This window comes from Diadema antillarum, unplaced genomic scaffold, assembly GCF_040938485.1.
Source record: "Diadema antillarum isolate AM-2024a unplaced genomic scaffold, OU_Dant_1.0 seq00001834_RagTag, whole genome shotgun sequence".
Classification (NCBI taxonomy): domain Eukaryota; kingdom Metazoa; phylum Echinodermata; class Echinoidea; order Diadematoida; family Diadematidae; genus Diadema; species Diadema antillarum.
Genome location: NW_027272507.1, coordinates 187,190 through 204,187, shown reverse-complemented (window position 1 = coordinate 204,187; position 16,998 = coordinate 187,190). Strand labels below are relative to the sequence as shown.

The window sequence follows — 16,998 nt, the reverse complement described above, 5'->3', positions numbered from 1 at the left end:
ATCCTGCATGAGAACTATACTTTCATTCTCATACCTTTTGTCTCAATAAGTGTATTTTTTCTGTCTCCTTTGTTTCTTGATTGCAGTCGTCACAATCCGGCAGCCAGAACCCGAGTCAAAACCCGTCAGTAGGAGGGGGAGGGGGCGGACCGAATTCGGTGGGGTATGGTCCACCGGACGACCTGCAGTCAAACCCCGGCTCGGACCCTCCGCCCCTCACCAATGTCATCTCTTCCATCCACGGCGGGGACAATGGCAGCGAAACAGGTGAGTTTGTGTGATTACAAGCATTAAGTGTGACTCCACAGTTTGTTGATTGTTTGTTTGTGTGTTTGTTTGTTGTTTGTTGACTATATTGTTATGCTCAGTTGAGTTTATGTCTATTAGACACTGCACAGAATGTACAATGATAGTAATAGTAATAATAATAATGATAATGATAATAAAAATAATAATGATAAGGATAAGGGTGATGATGATGATGATTATTATTATTGTTCATAGAGAGTATTCATAGAGAGCAAAATTAAAAAAAAATACAATGTGGAAAACTTTTTTAAAGGGAGGAATACAATTTTGAAAGTTTAAAAACATGACAAATTGTCTGTACAGAAAGCAAAACTCCTACATCTAGTAGACTATATTCTATGTTTGTTTTTCTTCACACATATTTTTTAAGTTGTGATGCAAAACTAGAAAAAGGATGCTTGTTAGGTCCAGTAATGATGCTAGTGTTGAATGGTTGCCATGGAAACTTGATGTGGAGAAATGAATCCTGCTTAGGATTGCGACTGGAGTTAAATATTAGCAAATGGATCATGCATGTTCTGTGCAACTCTGCGAAGAAAAGTGCAACATCATAGTCATTGTACTAAAGGAAGTAGGTAAAAGCAACTTGTGTGAATGAATTAAGGAGTTATTGTGGTGAGCAGACTTTGCGGTGTATGGTTTTGGTGTCAGTCTGCACCTGTGTTGTGGCCCACATATTCTGAAGAAGTAAATGAATGAAGTAAATAACAGAGAGGGAGAAAGCTGTACGGTGTATGAAAAAATGGACACTGGCTAATAACCACAGCCTGACCATCAGCAGGAACATGAAATGTTGTGTGTTTGTGTAGTAAGAGCTTGTCTCATAGGATATATGTGACACAATGCATGGAATTGATGCCACTGAAGCCATTGCCCAGTCCTGATTGTCCCGGGGAAGGAGTAAGCACTTGCTATTTACAGCTAACATATGGGATTATATGTGATTTAAACCCTTGGTTTTATACTTTTTGTCATTGACCTTTCCTAGTGGTAGACCCCTTGCTGGTATGAAGCAATGCCATAGTAGTCAAATCCTATCCATGTGGATATTGTAGATATTTCTTGTAAAGGCAGAATCAAGAGTTATATTATGATATCAATGTCCAGCATTTGATTTCTGTGCTTAGTTTTCCTCTGATTTTTTTTTCTTCTACTTGACAGTTAGCTCTGGTGCAATAATTTTTTTAAAATGAATTTAGGGTATCTTTGATAGTTGTCCCATTTCTCTTCCTAAATTTCTTCTGTCTTTCACTATCAGTATGTTCAAATATATTTTTCCCCTTGTCTCATTCTCTCTCTCTCTCTATGTTTATATATTTCTCTTTTTCGTTATTTGTCTTATCTTTTTTTTTTCTCTCTCTCTATATATATATTTAGATATGTTTATACTTCTCTTTTCTGTTTCCCTCCTATACTGAGGCACATATAGCCTGGCCTATGTTTTAGTGAACTGCAGCTCTTTTCTTCTTTTTTTTTTCATCTCTCCCGATCTCTCTCTCTTCTGTTTTTCTCTCCCATCTCCCTCTCCATCTTGTTTTCTCTCTTCCTCCATCCTCCATCCTCCCGTGTTCTGACCATCTCGAGGAGGAAGATGATGCAGTTGTCTTGAGTCACTCCGGCCTGGACGGCCGAGCAGTCCATCCATCAATCATCCCGTCTCATTACTCCCCTGAGTGTAGGCCCAGCTAATGAGCTCGCTGGAGCTCCCTCCATGCTCTCCCTCTCTCACAATCTCTCCATCTCTCCCTCCTTTCTATTCTTTCTTCTTCTCATCATCTTCTTCTTCTTCAGTATTCTTCTATCCTCCATATCTCTCTCTCTTTCTTTCTCTCTGTTTTTCCACCTCTATGCATCTGTCTGTCCGTGTGTCTGTATGTCACCCTCTTTGTCTCTCACGCTGTTCTATCCATCTCGGCTTTTGTTTCCTTTGTCTTATACTTCGTATGAAGCAGGTCTCTTTTCGTATTACGCTCTTGCATAGCCTTATGTCATTAAGATACATAATACATGGCAGTTGGCCACCAGTGTGCGCGAAAAAGAGTGGAAAAGCATGACCGCGTGTGGCGTTTTGTATTCTTCGACTCTGTCATGCATCGCGAGGTTTTGAATTGATGTGGGGTATTTTTTTTCCAACATGCATAACGCGGTCTGTGTTGGAAAACCCGCTCCGTAGCTATTACGTATCTATTTAGCTAAAATAGCCCTCGTATAATTTTTTGGAACCAAGAAGGTCAAAATATTAAACATTAGCATCTGTAGTTTTAACAAACCATGGCATAGGACAGGCACCTACAGGTAAGTAAGAGTGATATTAGGCACACACAAATGAAAAATACATGGGCCACTTCTCATTCATTGACACAACCACTATAGCTTGATTAAAGTCGCCAAAAGATTACACGTTTGATGTTGAAAATGCAATAAGCAATGACTGTGTTTAGTCCTTGTCTGAATTTGCCTTCCTTTAGACAGCTCGTCTTTCGTTATTTATTTGTTTCAAGGATTTATTTCTGCTTTTTCAAATTACACATGACAAAAGAATACATACAAATATTTTGAGCATAACAATGCACAATGCATAAGGCGTAGCATAATATCAGAATACATACATACATCATGAGTATAACATTAATCAATGCATAAGACTTAGCACACTATATGACAGTTGCAAATTAGCTGAATAATGATTGAATAATCATTCAAAATATGTTATGCCATTTCAATTACCAAAATTTAGAAGAAAAATATAAAGAAAAAAGGGATTTGAATTAGTCAGTTTGGAAATTATATATTTGCAATAATTGTGTGAAAAGAAAAGCAGGAGAGTGCTTTGATAAGCAGCTGCTTGACATGGGTCTAGACCTTGCAGTAAAACTCAAAATTAAGATTTGACTTACATAATTATGAAGGACATATCTACAAAATAAGGTTTTATATTCAGCGACAAATATTTTTATGATTGTTTGGTAAAATATAGAGAGGTAAATAAAAATGGAAAAAAAATTGTTTTAAGTAGGCAAGTGTAAATAGTTTGCATATATTGCTTTTCACGTATAGTGACTTTGGTAGCATGATTAATCCTTACACTCCTACTAGTGGTAGTTAAGGCTGTGTGTTGTCAGATTCTGTGCAATGTCTACAAGTGCTGGATAGTAAGAGGCTGTACAGTAGCCAATCACAGCTCCCACATGCCATGAATGTGACCAGGGGTCACTGACCGACCAATTATGCCTCCCTAGACCACTTCCCCCTTGTTTGATTCTCATCAGCAGTAGATATGAATCTGAGTAGCTTCCACTAAATTTGATGGCCGGTTTAATCACAACAATGTGTTCATCACTGCTTTACTTTGAGTTTCAGCCAGCAATTTCACCCTTCTATAGCAATGTTATTATTTTCATCAGCATTCTTCTTCCCTTTTTTTTTTTCTTGTTTAAAACAAAGCACATTCTCGATGTTATTCATTTGTGACAAATTCAATAAAACTTGACGTGGGGTGGGGGGGGCAGGGACAGGGAATGAAAAAAATGTGAGTGTGCATCTCAAGATTCCGCATAGCATCGAGTTTGAGGCGACTCGTATTGGGAGACTTGCGAGCTAGTGGTGAGAGGCTCATCCAGTTCGTCGCAAGGTAACACAGTCAGTGCGTGAGCGGGAAGCCCCGACTCAGGCGATTGTGTATCCATCCATCCGTCCACAGCTCGTCCCACTTTGCATAGCGTTCCCGCTCTTGTTGCGTTGTTGTTGCCGATTTAGTAGTACGTGTGGAGGCACGGTGTTCCAGGGTTTTTTTTTTGTGTCCACCTATGTAGGCTACAGCAAGCACAACTTGTTCGGGATGAAGGGACGCATCCATCAACTACTCCAAATAGTTTCACCTGGCTTAGCGGCACTGTGGACAAAACAAACTATTGACTTGTTCTAGGGCAGTGTATACATGTACACATCCTACATTTGCACTAGCTAATTCATCAACCTGAATTTCTTACTCTACTTGAATATGTATGTGTGTGTTCGGGGGGGGGGGGGGGTTAGATTTGTCTTAGCGGGATTCTGTCATCCTTAATTCTCCACCTAATTTTGGATGGTCGTCATGTTATTCATTTCTTAACTAATTCCTGCAAAATGAAGATGGTAGAGGGAGTGTAGTATTACGAACTTATCACAAGTTTTGAGTTGATTGGATTGTGAGACTCGGTGGCGGAGAGAAAGGTGGATGAATGTAGATGTTTAATTCTTTTATTTTTTAATGAACTATTGTTTTCACTGTTGCCATGGCACTTGCTGGCAAAGTATGTGTAAGCTTGGTTCCTAACCATCGGACGTGCCATGTCCAGTTTCCCCCCAGCCGGGCGGGAAAAGTTTGGGTTGCTATGTTGCCCGTGTCAACGTCGACACTAGCCTTATCTGGCAACTGCACAAAAATGCTGTAGACTTAAGTGTCAGAATGACTTTGCCCCACCCCCAACCACCCCCCCCCCCCCCCCCCCCCCCCCCCCGTGACTAAAATGCAACACACGCAGGCTAACACATGCACAAAAGGAGGGCAGATACACAACAATGTTGCAATGCATTTAGGAGGCATTTTAAGTGCAGTCATGGTTACCTGCACAAATACATTATTGCCATGGATGGTGGAAGCAAGCAAAAATGGCATGGCATACGTCAAAGAGACTCTGAGCTATAACATAGATGTCTGGAATATTTTTTTTTTTCTTTCTATTTTGTAATTTATCTTTTTAATCAAGATTTTGTTTTAAGCATCAAGCTAATGTGGCAGATCTGAAATGGTCTGGGCTGTTCTGCCTAAACAATATATGTGTTTGTGGGTTTTGTTTTGTGTTTTGACCGGTTAGTTTGTTCGGTCCAGGAATGTACAAGACAGCCCCCTTTTGCATATTTCCTTTGGAGAACCCCCACTCACAGTACTACACACTCACACACACACATGCGAAAAGAAAATCACAAGCAAAACAACTTAAGGAATGCACATTCATAATTTTCAGCTTCTTACTCAAATTGCTCCCTATTTATGTTGCCATTTCATTTATTACTATGCCCTAGATCTTTACTCATAAAGTTTTAATGTTTATAAAGAAGATACACAAAATTGAAGCATACGAAAAACAGATAAACAAAGCTTGAATTTGTTCAGATCTGTCAAGTTTACAATTTGTAATATTACTCCAAATTTATTGAAGGCATGTGTGAGACTTAATCATCCTTCTGGAAAAACACTGCAACATTTGCCAAACTATCCTATTTTGCGAGGTACCAAGGTTTAACCGACATAGTTGATTCAAGAAGACAGTGTTTCAGCTGTTTGATTGCTAATATCATGGAGGTAGATGCTTATATGCTGGTCTTCAGGCATCTTCGTGTATGTACCGGTATGTGTCTCTGTGTGTGTCTGTATGTGTGTCTGTTTTTATGTGTGTATGTATGTGTGTGTGTGCATTGTACGTGAAACCCTACCTTCACTTCTGTTGATCTGTCTGTGAGGTCCTTCTTCTTGTACGTCATTGCAAAATTTTATGGGAAACTTAAAAAATAGTTTTGATGGATGGTTAACCAGAGCGATAAAGAGGCTCTCAAACTATAGACCTTGTGCAACTGAATTTAATTGCAATATGTGACCCTGGGCACCAAGCTGCATGGAATTAAGCATTTAATGAGCGACATTTAAGAGGCCTGTTATGCAAATGAGCGGCAAAGCATTACGAGGGGCCAGTTAATGAGAACGGTTCGGCAGGTCATTAAAGGAATGTCGGGCCCTATCTTAGTCTGTTAACCTGTACTTTGTGGAGATATTTATTAGTCACATTGATGCATGCAAAGAGCATTTTTGAGAGACTGATCACGCATTATTACTCACTCTCTTTTTTTATGCAGCCTTTCAACAGAGGCCACATAACACAATGAATGTACTGGAAAGGTATTATTTGAAGCAAATTTGCAAGACAGCTGCATGTTTATGTCATTATTTGGAACGCCAAATGATGTAACTTCCAAAAATGTTGCTGCTGCAATCTTGTCACTGCTTAGCCTGCAGTCGGAAAACGTTCATTCGTGACACGACACGTAACATAATAGGATGAGGTCAATTTGGCAATCGTGTAGCTCTATGAAAATGTATGTAATTGGAAATTTTAACCTGCAACTCTTTGTCACTGAACAGAGTGACTTATCTAATCCATTCCCAAATTGCCACCAATCAATTATCTACATTTCTTTTCTAATGTAATCCAGCACATTCTGTTTACAAATGTACTTCTTGCTACTCTGTTATGGTCGCATATTTTTTTTTTTCATGGGGGATACCCGTCTTTGTTGATATCCCGAGCTGAGCCAGCCAGCGTGGTCAGGAATGATTACTCGCCATCAGCCGCATGTGGCTCGCGTGTGACGTGTGACGGTGGTCGCAAGGACTGACGTGACCAATTTGGGCAATTTCTTTATCCCGAGTCATCGTGTGGTTTGAAGAGGATTCTAACAAGAACCGAAGGGATGAATTGCGGGGTAGGTCAAGTGTATTACTTTCACTGGCAACGCAAAGTCATATCTCCCGGCGGGACCTATATTTACGATGACATTTTCCCCCCCATCTGAGCATGCTCATTTGCGGCTGGTCGTGAAACGTAGTGTGATTGTAGTACGTAATTGTCACTTGTCGCCACGGCCGCCATGAATAAAGGGATTTTTTTTTGTTGAAAAAAGCAAGAAAATGTGAAACACAGATATCTGTCAATTTGAATTAAAGACTCTGATAGAGTCTTTGATGAATTTGGTCTGTGTTTCAAGATGCTGTGAATGAAGCAGGGTGCTAGGAAATGAACATTCATGACTGTTTACATCAGTCCTCGGGAATAAGTGGTAACTAACTTCAGTTGACATTAAAGCAACAAGAGCCTACAGGGGAAAGTAATCGGTCCCAGCAGAAGTAACAAGACAGGTGACTTGAATCTACAAAGTCTGCCTAATTTGTGTTCGTGGAAGTGGCCCCAGCATGACCTTTTGATAGCGAGTCGTTAATCAGCCTGATGAAACACCTGTTATTATTACTACTCCCACAACTGGGCCGTATCATTACTGCTGTTGTCTACTCCCATGGTGTAAGTTGTTGTTGGTGAAAATAGTCCATGAAGCAGGTTGTGGAATTACATTTGCACATTGATGTTTCCTTCTTTTATTTCATTATTTTTAGGGGGAGGGGGATTATGTATGCCATATCATTTTGAAATCATATTGGCTTGAATCTGAATGGTCAGAAATGATAAGCAAACAACAATTCAAATGTGCTGTGCGAGGAAAACTGCTGCTGTGAGAGCAGACTGGAAATCGTAATCCCGTAGAGACACATGCATCAAAAGTGTGGGTATCAGGAAATGTCTTCTAATTGTCATACCATTAACCTGCCCCCCCCCCCCCCCAACATACTTGGAGGACACTTGCCTCACTCACTCTCTCTCTCTCTCTTTCTGTAATCTCCTGCCTAACATGCGTGGAAATGCCATTTGGCGGATGTTGCGTGTATATGCATCGCACATGTTTCACGGGCCGAACGTGTGAGCCACGGCCGTAATGACAAAAGCATGAGAGAGAGGGGGTGCCCCGACCCGGAGTGGTCGTGCACCCATTCTCCCAACAAGAGGGATCCGCCTGGTTCCCCTCGCCGTGACCGCAAATAACCCGCTGTGAATGCCCCACCAGAGAGCTATAGTGGTGGAGTTGTTGACTGTGACTTCGCTTACCGACATAGACCAGTGAACCTTACCCCCCCCCCATCATTGCTTCTCACCCCTCCCCCCCCCCATATATCATATGTTGGGCTGTCTATCCCTAACCATCCACAACCCTCCCGCCCTCCAAGTCCTCATTGTTGTCTTCATTATATAAGTATGCATATTTTTGTGTGTGTACAGTCTGCCTGATGTAGCAATGGAACAAATTGTAATAGCATTCGCTGATATTCACCTTATATTTGATTGATGTAAATGATGGTTTATATAAATGTACCCATGAAATGAACTTAAGATGAAACATATGAAATGTTAGCATACCGTATCATCCTTACTTCAGCATTGTCTTCATTTTTTTTCTCATCTCTCTCCCTCTGTTGTTGTCGTTTCCATCTACCTTTTCTCGGTGCGGGTTTATCATGAGCCTCCTAGAACACAAATGTTTACTTTTAAGCACACACTGGACAAAATCTGTGATTAGTGAACTTGATTGTTTTATATCTGCAAGCTAGAAACATTGATCAGAGGTGCTGAAATAAAAAAAAAAAGAAGTGTGTGTATCTGTCTGAAAGTGTGGACCATTATCGTGCTTGAAAGAATTGGTAATAAATCAATAAATATGTGGAAAATCAGGCAAACAGAATAGTAGAGGTATCATAGATACCAGGCCTGACATAAGAAAGTGCTGACAGTTAATTTTGGTGACATTTTGTTTTTGCAAATCAGTGAGGAAAAAAAACACATACTCAAATTGGCAAAAGGTAATGATGTCAACACTACACAAGTTTCCCATTGACCCAAACCCCAAAATCTTTACTACATTTCCACCCACCATGCTACTCTCCTTATGAAGCTTTAAGTCTCCTTAAAAGGCACAGGAGAATTTATTCTCTCTTATATTGCTCCTCTTTTGCCTTAGCTTACTGGCTTGTTTTGTAGCTTGATCAAGAAATCTGTTCCAACTGGAAGCATTTACATTTGTATCATAAATGACCCTTCTACTAGTCATGTCTTCAGGAGATGTGAAGTATACTATATGCACTTCATTGGGGCGTCCTTGCTTGACCCTCTCCCCATTCTTCTATGTATGTTGTGATTTTCTTCCCTACCACCTGAGATAGATCTTCTTCCACCACATATATATTCGCATAACCCCCTCCTCCTCCTCCCTCCATCCTTGATTCCTTCTATCATCCCTCATCTCACCTTGTTTCCCATCCCTTCCTCCCCCACCCCACCATCTCGTTCCTCCCCTCACTCCGGCCACACTCCAGTGGAGCGTGATGGTGATGCTTGACTGTGTCCTCCGGACTGGCTTGTTCATTATTGATAACGCTGGCACTTACAAGAAGATTGCCTGCTTCTTGTGTCACAAGGAAAATCTCCAGCATAATTAGAGAGCGAGCAATCTCTCCCACTCAATATTCTCGGGCGCTCATAATCATTATTCTCACATTTCTATCTGCACATTGCCGCGTAAATGGAGCAAGATGAATGGTATCGATAGACCGTTGTTAAGAAACGTCGCCAAGGCCCTGTTTTTCTTTCGTAATGCCCTGAACATCGTATTTTGCACCATGCATTTAGTAGTTAATGATGGCAGAAGTAGTATACGCAATCTTCGCTGTTATCTCTTCTGACCGCAATTTGATTGTGAGGCGTCTGGCAACGTGCCAATGCTTTCATAATTATTTATTTAGATGATCACGAAATGTGAGTTTGATCAATTTTTAAACATTGGGACGTAGGTACCTACGTCATGTGTGTCTTCATATGCAGATAGATGCAGCAAGTGAAACACAATATTTACGTGTTGCAAGCAGGGAATTGGACTGCCCAGTATTGGGCAGTAGACAAAGAAAGTGTGCACTTATCTGCATATCCAACCTGACAAGAAATCTGTGGTGAATGGCAAAATACTTCCTAACTTTCCCTTACTTGGCATCTCCATGTCTTCCCTGAGCTGGAATTCAATGCCGTTTATGAAGGAATTTGCGAGTTTTAAAATCACGAATATGGTGTCTCTGTGAGTGTTTGTCTTGGTCATATGAATGTAACGTAGAAGAATCTGTCCGTGTCTGCAGTGAAATTGCATATTATTAAAGCTAAAAGAAAAAACAACCGTTGTCGTTCAGCAGGAAAGCACAATCGGTTGTCTAATCTCAAGAGGACAAAATGCCTAATTCTTGCATCATTCACAGGCTTATAACCTCTGCTCTGTGCAATGTCCATGTATGATTAGCCGCATGATGCGAGGGAAGGGACAGACCGCTAATCAAATGTTGTCTCCCATAGCTGATTACGTCTGATTAAAGTCCTTGCCACTAGCTTCATCTCGAAGATCTATACCCTGTGAACCAGCAGCCCAGCGTTGCGGGATGATATACACCACTAGAGCACTACTCTTTTTCTCTTGTAGCCATTCAGTGATGCAGCTGCTATCTTTCTGCTAGGCAGTCTTCTTGATTTTCTTCCCTCCCCCCCCCCCCCCCCCCACCGTTGCTCATCATGACAGAGTTTTTAGTTCTTTGTCAGGACTCATTGTGAAACAGGATTCCCAAAAAACATTATCCAAAAATTGGCAGTCAAGACAAGGAAGTTTTTGAGAGCAGCAAAAGTTTGAGCCATTTTTCATGTGCATTTTGTACAGCTAGATTCTATGTTGGAAGGATATAGGCCTAGATTGAAACATAGGCTGCATTTATCATCTTTCCAATGTTTGAAACATGTTTCAATACCCCACTGTCAAAACGCGTTTGCAAAGATCTTTCGGATCGCATTTCTTGAGTTGTTGCACTTATCATCTCTTTTCATGAGTCAAGAGGAGGAGGGCTTTGACACTGCGCATTTCCATTGTACAGTTTGACGGGAGGAGCAGATTATCATGTAGTTGGCGTGGGTAGGTCCAAGATATAAACATGTTCCAAACTACTTTGCATTTATCATCTCTACAGAAATGTGTTTCTGGCTCAAATAAGTCGGAGATCACACTTTTTTTTGCATTTTAGAAAGCCATTTCTAACCCCACAATCAAAACAGCTTTGCATCTATCAACTGTCGAATCTCCCTGAAAGTCATAGGGAAACCGTAATTCTGTGCCAGAAATGAGTTCATAAACACACTCAAAGTCTAGCGTATTCGTCACATTACATTGTCCAGCCCTTCCAGACACTGTCCAGTTAATGAGAAAGGGTGCAGCCCCCCCCCCCCCCTATCCCAAGCTGTATCAAATCTCCTATTCAAAGTTACAGTCAATGCATATATGACCACTATATTTCTTCCGAGTTGTCCCTGACAAAATTGGTCTTTTTGATGTTTTTATTACATCATCAGCATTAGTATGTACTGTTAGGCATTTTCTAGCTGTGTGCTGGTGCAAAACTGTAAAATAATCTTGTATAAATGCTTAGTTGTGACCCTCACAAAAAAAAAGAAGAGTAATCACCTTTATTCACCAAAACAGGTTTTTGTTAATCAGGATCATTCTTGATCTGGACTTACCTAAGATGCTTCACAAATGAGAGCTATCACCTTCACAGAAAAGGCGATGAAATATTTCTTCCATTTTTTTTTTTGTGCATTTGTTTTTAAAACCCAGTGGCAAAATCTAGTACCCTCTTGAGACAGTATGACAAGACATAACACACTTAGCCCTGAAAAGCATGTGATGATGATGATAGGACAGATAGATAATAGATTTCACAGCCGCTTCCATCAGCCAAGGGGGGGGGGGAGGGGAGATGGAAAAACAGAGAGATACTACAGCATGAGACACAGGCAGAGACAGACAGAGAGAGAGACGGAGAGTGAGAGGGTGAGCATGTGTAAAAAAGACGAGCCATACTCGCACAAGGTTCCTTGACTTATGATCGTATCTATCGCAGGAGAGCGTGGAATCCCGCGTCACGTATCTATGATCGCACACGCATGTAATCACTTAACCACAAGAGCCTTCATTAGCATACAGGGGGAAGGCAGGAATCACATAAAGTGTTTGAGCCGAAAATTTCAGGAATTGCTCTTCCTGTTTTGCTGTATCTATTTGTGTGTGTTTTCTCTCTCCTTCCATGTAGGGACGTTTTTGTTTTTGTTTTATGTTTTTTCTTGGGGAGCGGGGAGCATTTCTGTAAACATTTTTTCTTGTATTTATCCTTTCGATGGACGAATGCTGTAAATGATACTTCCGCCTTCGTTTTTTGGTATGGACATAGACAGACCCCCAGAAGGGAATTTTAATGTCAGTTAAGATACCTGGAATTAAATTTCCACTCCCCAAACTGACCTAAAAGTATCTGCATTCTGTACTCCCCCTTTTCTGTAATTTGCTGTATGTAATGATTCATTCTTTACAACTTCTTTCGCCTGCATACCTCATCCTTCCCTTCTTAACCTCCTGCCACTTTATTGCATGTATGGAAGGAAACTGAGCCTAGTCCCGAACCCGAACAAGCGCCACCTCTAGTGTGACCTTTCGGCGACCCAATTTTCATCCATGATGCCCAAAACATCTGCCCAACATTTTTTGCATCCTTGTTTGTGATGTTTGTAAGTGGAGCAGTGCAGATATTACATCGGGCGGGTGACAAGACCACGTATTTACTGCGCTGGCTAAAAACAATGACAGATGTTAATGCGTGGCCGTGGCGGGCAGGCAGGCAGGCTACGCGATTTCTCCCCCAGTCTTCGACACACAGGCAGACATAGAGGTAATCACACACATACACACGCGCACACAGACGTGTGGGACGGAGGAGCGGAGGTTTCTTAGTGTGTGCCACTGCCAGGAAAAAAAAAAGACGAAGAAGGAAGAAATGAATTATTAAATCTTCGGTCCCTGTCTCATCCCCTTTGTTGGATATCCCTTCTCAGTGTCGCTTTCCTTCACGTAGTGGTCAGAGGTTTTTAGCTGCTGTCGGTCACCATGCATTGTTGTGGAATGCGTTTATCGTGCATAGTACCCATCCCGACTGTCTGCTCCGTACCGATTTGTTATGACTTAAGCTGCTTCCAGCTATTCTGTGCTCATCTTGTTTAAGTCAGTAGCTTGCAGTCACAATTTGAAGCACTGTGGGAGGTGTCAGTAGGCAAAAGTTGATTCACTGTCAGCGACAACTATTGCGTAATCCTTCTACGAGGTCAGACTCTTATGTTACATGAAATATCATGGGGTGTATGATGACCACATGTGGAAAAGCGATAAGTGTGTCTCTATGGTCAAGATATAACAATCTCGGAACATTGTCACAAGGGTCAAAAGATTGCAATTTCTGATTACATTTTCAGCGACTGCATATTCTCGTTGATGGGGCTTACGAAATAAAAACACCTTTGGTTATGATACAAGTGCCTCTTTTGATATGTATTGCAGTGTTGTGTGCTTTGATGCTGATGCGAAAATATCTGATGGGAAATTTGCTCGTAGCATAGCTTGATGTAAATCTCTGAGGGCAATGTGATGTCATATGAATTGAATTTGGTTTTAACTCTTCCACCGCCGTCCTGGCAACCAATTTCATTTGCCGTACAATGTCACTGCCATTTCAAGACTTATAGCCCTCAGTGGGTTAATTGGAAACACTGTACAGAAGACTCAATAGTTACTGCCATAACAGGGGATGGTCATAGGGAGACCTGTGGATATCTCTTTGTGTTCATCAGGAGGAAAAACAAATCAGGGAGAGGAAAACTCAACTTTCCTAGATGAGCAAGTAGGCTAGACAGACAGGAGATTGTTTGCAGAATCTGCCGCGGACAAACTTAAAGGGGAATTCTGGACCAGTTAAAAGTTGCCCTTAAAAGAAAGAATCACATGTTCTAAAAAGCACGGCAATGAATATTTGATCAAAATCAGATGAAGATTTAGGAAGTTGTGAAATCATGAAATTTTGCTAACTCTCACTACACTGTTCTTTAAAGGCATAATTTACCATTTGCAGATGAAACAAAAACCTAACATTAGTGCTTTAAAATAGTTCTGAAATGTGAGTTAGGAATAGAAACAACCACTGTAAAAATTTGAATCTGTATAATTGATGTTAAGTATTATTAAATACACAAAATGTGAACAACGGTTATGATAAAAATGTTTCCAGACTAAACCGTCTACAGTTATGGTTTGTTAAGAAAAATACTGATATCTCCGTATATTTTAGGCTTAATTACAAATATTTTATATGGTAGCACATTTTGTGATACAGCAGACCTACACATATTCATCAAATGTGATATCTTGAATTTTTTTATGTCACTGCTCCCAATGGTAAACAGGACCTTTGACAGTCAATATGACTACGCAAATGATGATGTCATTCTCTCATAACTTGCAAAACAGTGTCTACATAAAATTGTGAATTTTCCAGTTTTTCATTCAAATGAAATCATACCCCAGTTTCATATCATGATTTATCTGACTGATCATTATTTGGAAGATATTCAACCAGGAATAACAGTATGTTTGACACCTTTATAGCAAAAGAGTCAAATTTTCATCCTTTAAAAAAAAAATGATCAATCGAAAATTGTGAGGTGATGACATTATCAGCTTACCCATTTACATATTCATATCAACAGTTCAGGAACTGTTTTGCAAAAATTAGCCAGTCTTTGAAATTTCATAACTTCCTTACTTTCAAGCCCATTTTGACCAAATTTGAAGTGTTATGCTTGTCATATTTTACTCTTTCTAAGTTCCAAATGAACTTTTAACTGGTCCAAAATTTTCCCTTTAAGGGAACAATATTCAATCATCAAGACAGCACGTGCAGTTTGCCACATAGCCATTTGAGAGTGTGGTGAAATTATAAACATTCTGAAAATATTGATGGTTAACTTGCTTTTAATGGCATAGTTTCAAAGAGCACATATCAACAGTAGACTTTGAAGAGATTAAATCATGCTTACGGTTGTCATTAGCTCCAGTTTTGCAGTCCTTAACCCATATATGATATATCATATTATGCTATGTTATGTTATATTGTATTATATTGTATTATATTATATTATATTTTATTATATTATATTATATTATATTATATTATATTATATTATATTATATTATATTATATTATATTATATTATATTATATTATATTATGTTATGTTATGTTATGTTATGTTATGTTATGTTATATTATATTATGTTATATTATGTTATATTATATTATATTATATTATATTATATTATATTATATTATATTATATTATGTTATATTATGTTATATTATATTATAGTATAGTATAGTATATCATATTATATTGTATTATATGAAGTGATATATTTCAGGTGTATGTCAGTGGAAGTCACAACTTCTGTTTTGCCTGGCTGTATGAGACATGAAAGCTTCCGTGTATGTTCCAGTTGCCTGTGTGCAATGTGTGAAAAAAGAAATCAACCTTAGTAGCTCCTTTTTTCCCGGCTGCCCCCCCCCCCCCCCCCCCCCGCTTCGTTTTTAACAGCACCTCAATAATTCTGCTCTGTCTCCACACAAAATGGTAATTTATTCAACTCACTTTCAATGAGTCTATCCATCATGTCCAATGTGCATAATGCCTACTCATGCAGAGACAGACAGAGAGAGAGAAAGAGAGAGAGAGTAACTAGGAGAGCTATATATTAGAAACATGACATGGACTTGAAATTCCTCAGGAGTTAAGGAAACTGGAGTGAATGACTAAATGGACATGAAGAACAGGACAGTATAGAGAAGAAACAAGCATATATAAGAAAAAAAGAGATGGGGGATGAGAGAGAAGAGGTGTAGAGAGTGCAGGTTATACAATTGTAATGACAATATGGTGGACCTCTTTTTGTTCTTTCTCTCTATCTCTTTTTTTTATGGGCAAATGGAAATTGCAAGGCAGGGAGTTGATAGCAGTTAATTTAAAGGCCCATTGTGTGAAAATGAATGGCAATTATTGATGACAATATCCGACCTTAGCATCTGATGATGTAAGCCCATGTAGCTGTGTGCATTACCGAACTCTTCACTGTTTTTTTTTTCAATCCTGTTGAGTCCCAGAAGCCAAATTTATCTGCTTTGCTGTTGTATCTGTTTATCATAATTTTTAAAGGGATAGTGTAGTTTTGGGTGAGATGGGGATTCAGATTTTAGCTTTTTGCTGGATAACTAGAAACCTATTATATGAAATATTAAAGGGCATACAATTCTTTAAAAAAAAAAGTTTATTTGATGAAAATTGGATTTTAAATGGCTGAAATTTCAAAAAAAAAACAGGATGTCATGAGGGCCACTTTGTTTTACTTTGTTCTTGGATCTATGATAAATAATCGATAAAATGTCATTGTACAACCAGAGAATGCAATGTACATTCTCTTTGTTATATTCCGCACTGTATGTATATCCCAACTTCATAATTTGTCATTCTTTACAAATGCATCATGAATTATACAAGAATTAGTCTTATATTAGCATCAAGTTATATTCCCCATAATTCATTCTCTCATTTGTTGTTCTCAACAATTTACACATCCAATTCTTGATATATGTTGTTAATTTATGTGTAGAATGAGGAACAGTGAAAAACAGACAAACCATGTTAGGGCTTGGAAAAATAGAAATATGGGTATGAAATAGTGTTGTGAAATAGCTGTCATGTGTTACAAACATTTGTAGATTGACATGTGTGTGTGTATTTTGTATTATGTGTCAAGAATATTACCACATGGTAGGAGAGTGTTTGTATGTTCTTTGGGAGAAGAGAGATGGAAAAAAAAATGGGTAAAATAAATTTGGAAAATGCAGGATATATTCAGTGTTGACTCGGTCACTTGAATGCTTGCTTGAGAAACAAAAAAAAATCCTGAATATATGGTTTATATATGTATATTTGTTGAATGGTAGATAGAAGAGGAAAAAAAAGGTTTTAATGTAGTTTGTCTGAATTGGTGTAGGGCAAGTCCAAGATAACGCGCACGTTACGTATGGGACATT

The 16,998-nt window shown here is 39.3% G+C and overlaps 1 protein-coding gene across 4 annotated transcripts in view; it reads left to right on the top strand.

Moving 5' to 3' along the window:
• LOC139712646 (homeobox protein Meis1-like) overlaps window positions 1–16,998 on the top strand; it is a 176,290-nt gene that overhangs the window by 78,917 nt on the left and 80,375 nt on the right. For all 4 annotated transcript variants that reach the window (XR_011709577.1, XR_011709576.1, XR_011709575.1 and 1 more), the window contains exon 7: window positions 87–267. Coding sequence is in view for 1 of the 4 variants with exons in the window: in XM_071624454.1 (XP_071480555.1) it covers window positions 87–267 (181 nt within the window). In the remaining 3 variants the exon portion in view is untranslated. The remainder of the gene's footprint in view (window positions 1–86; window positions 268–16,998) is intronic.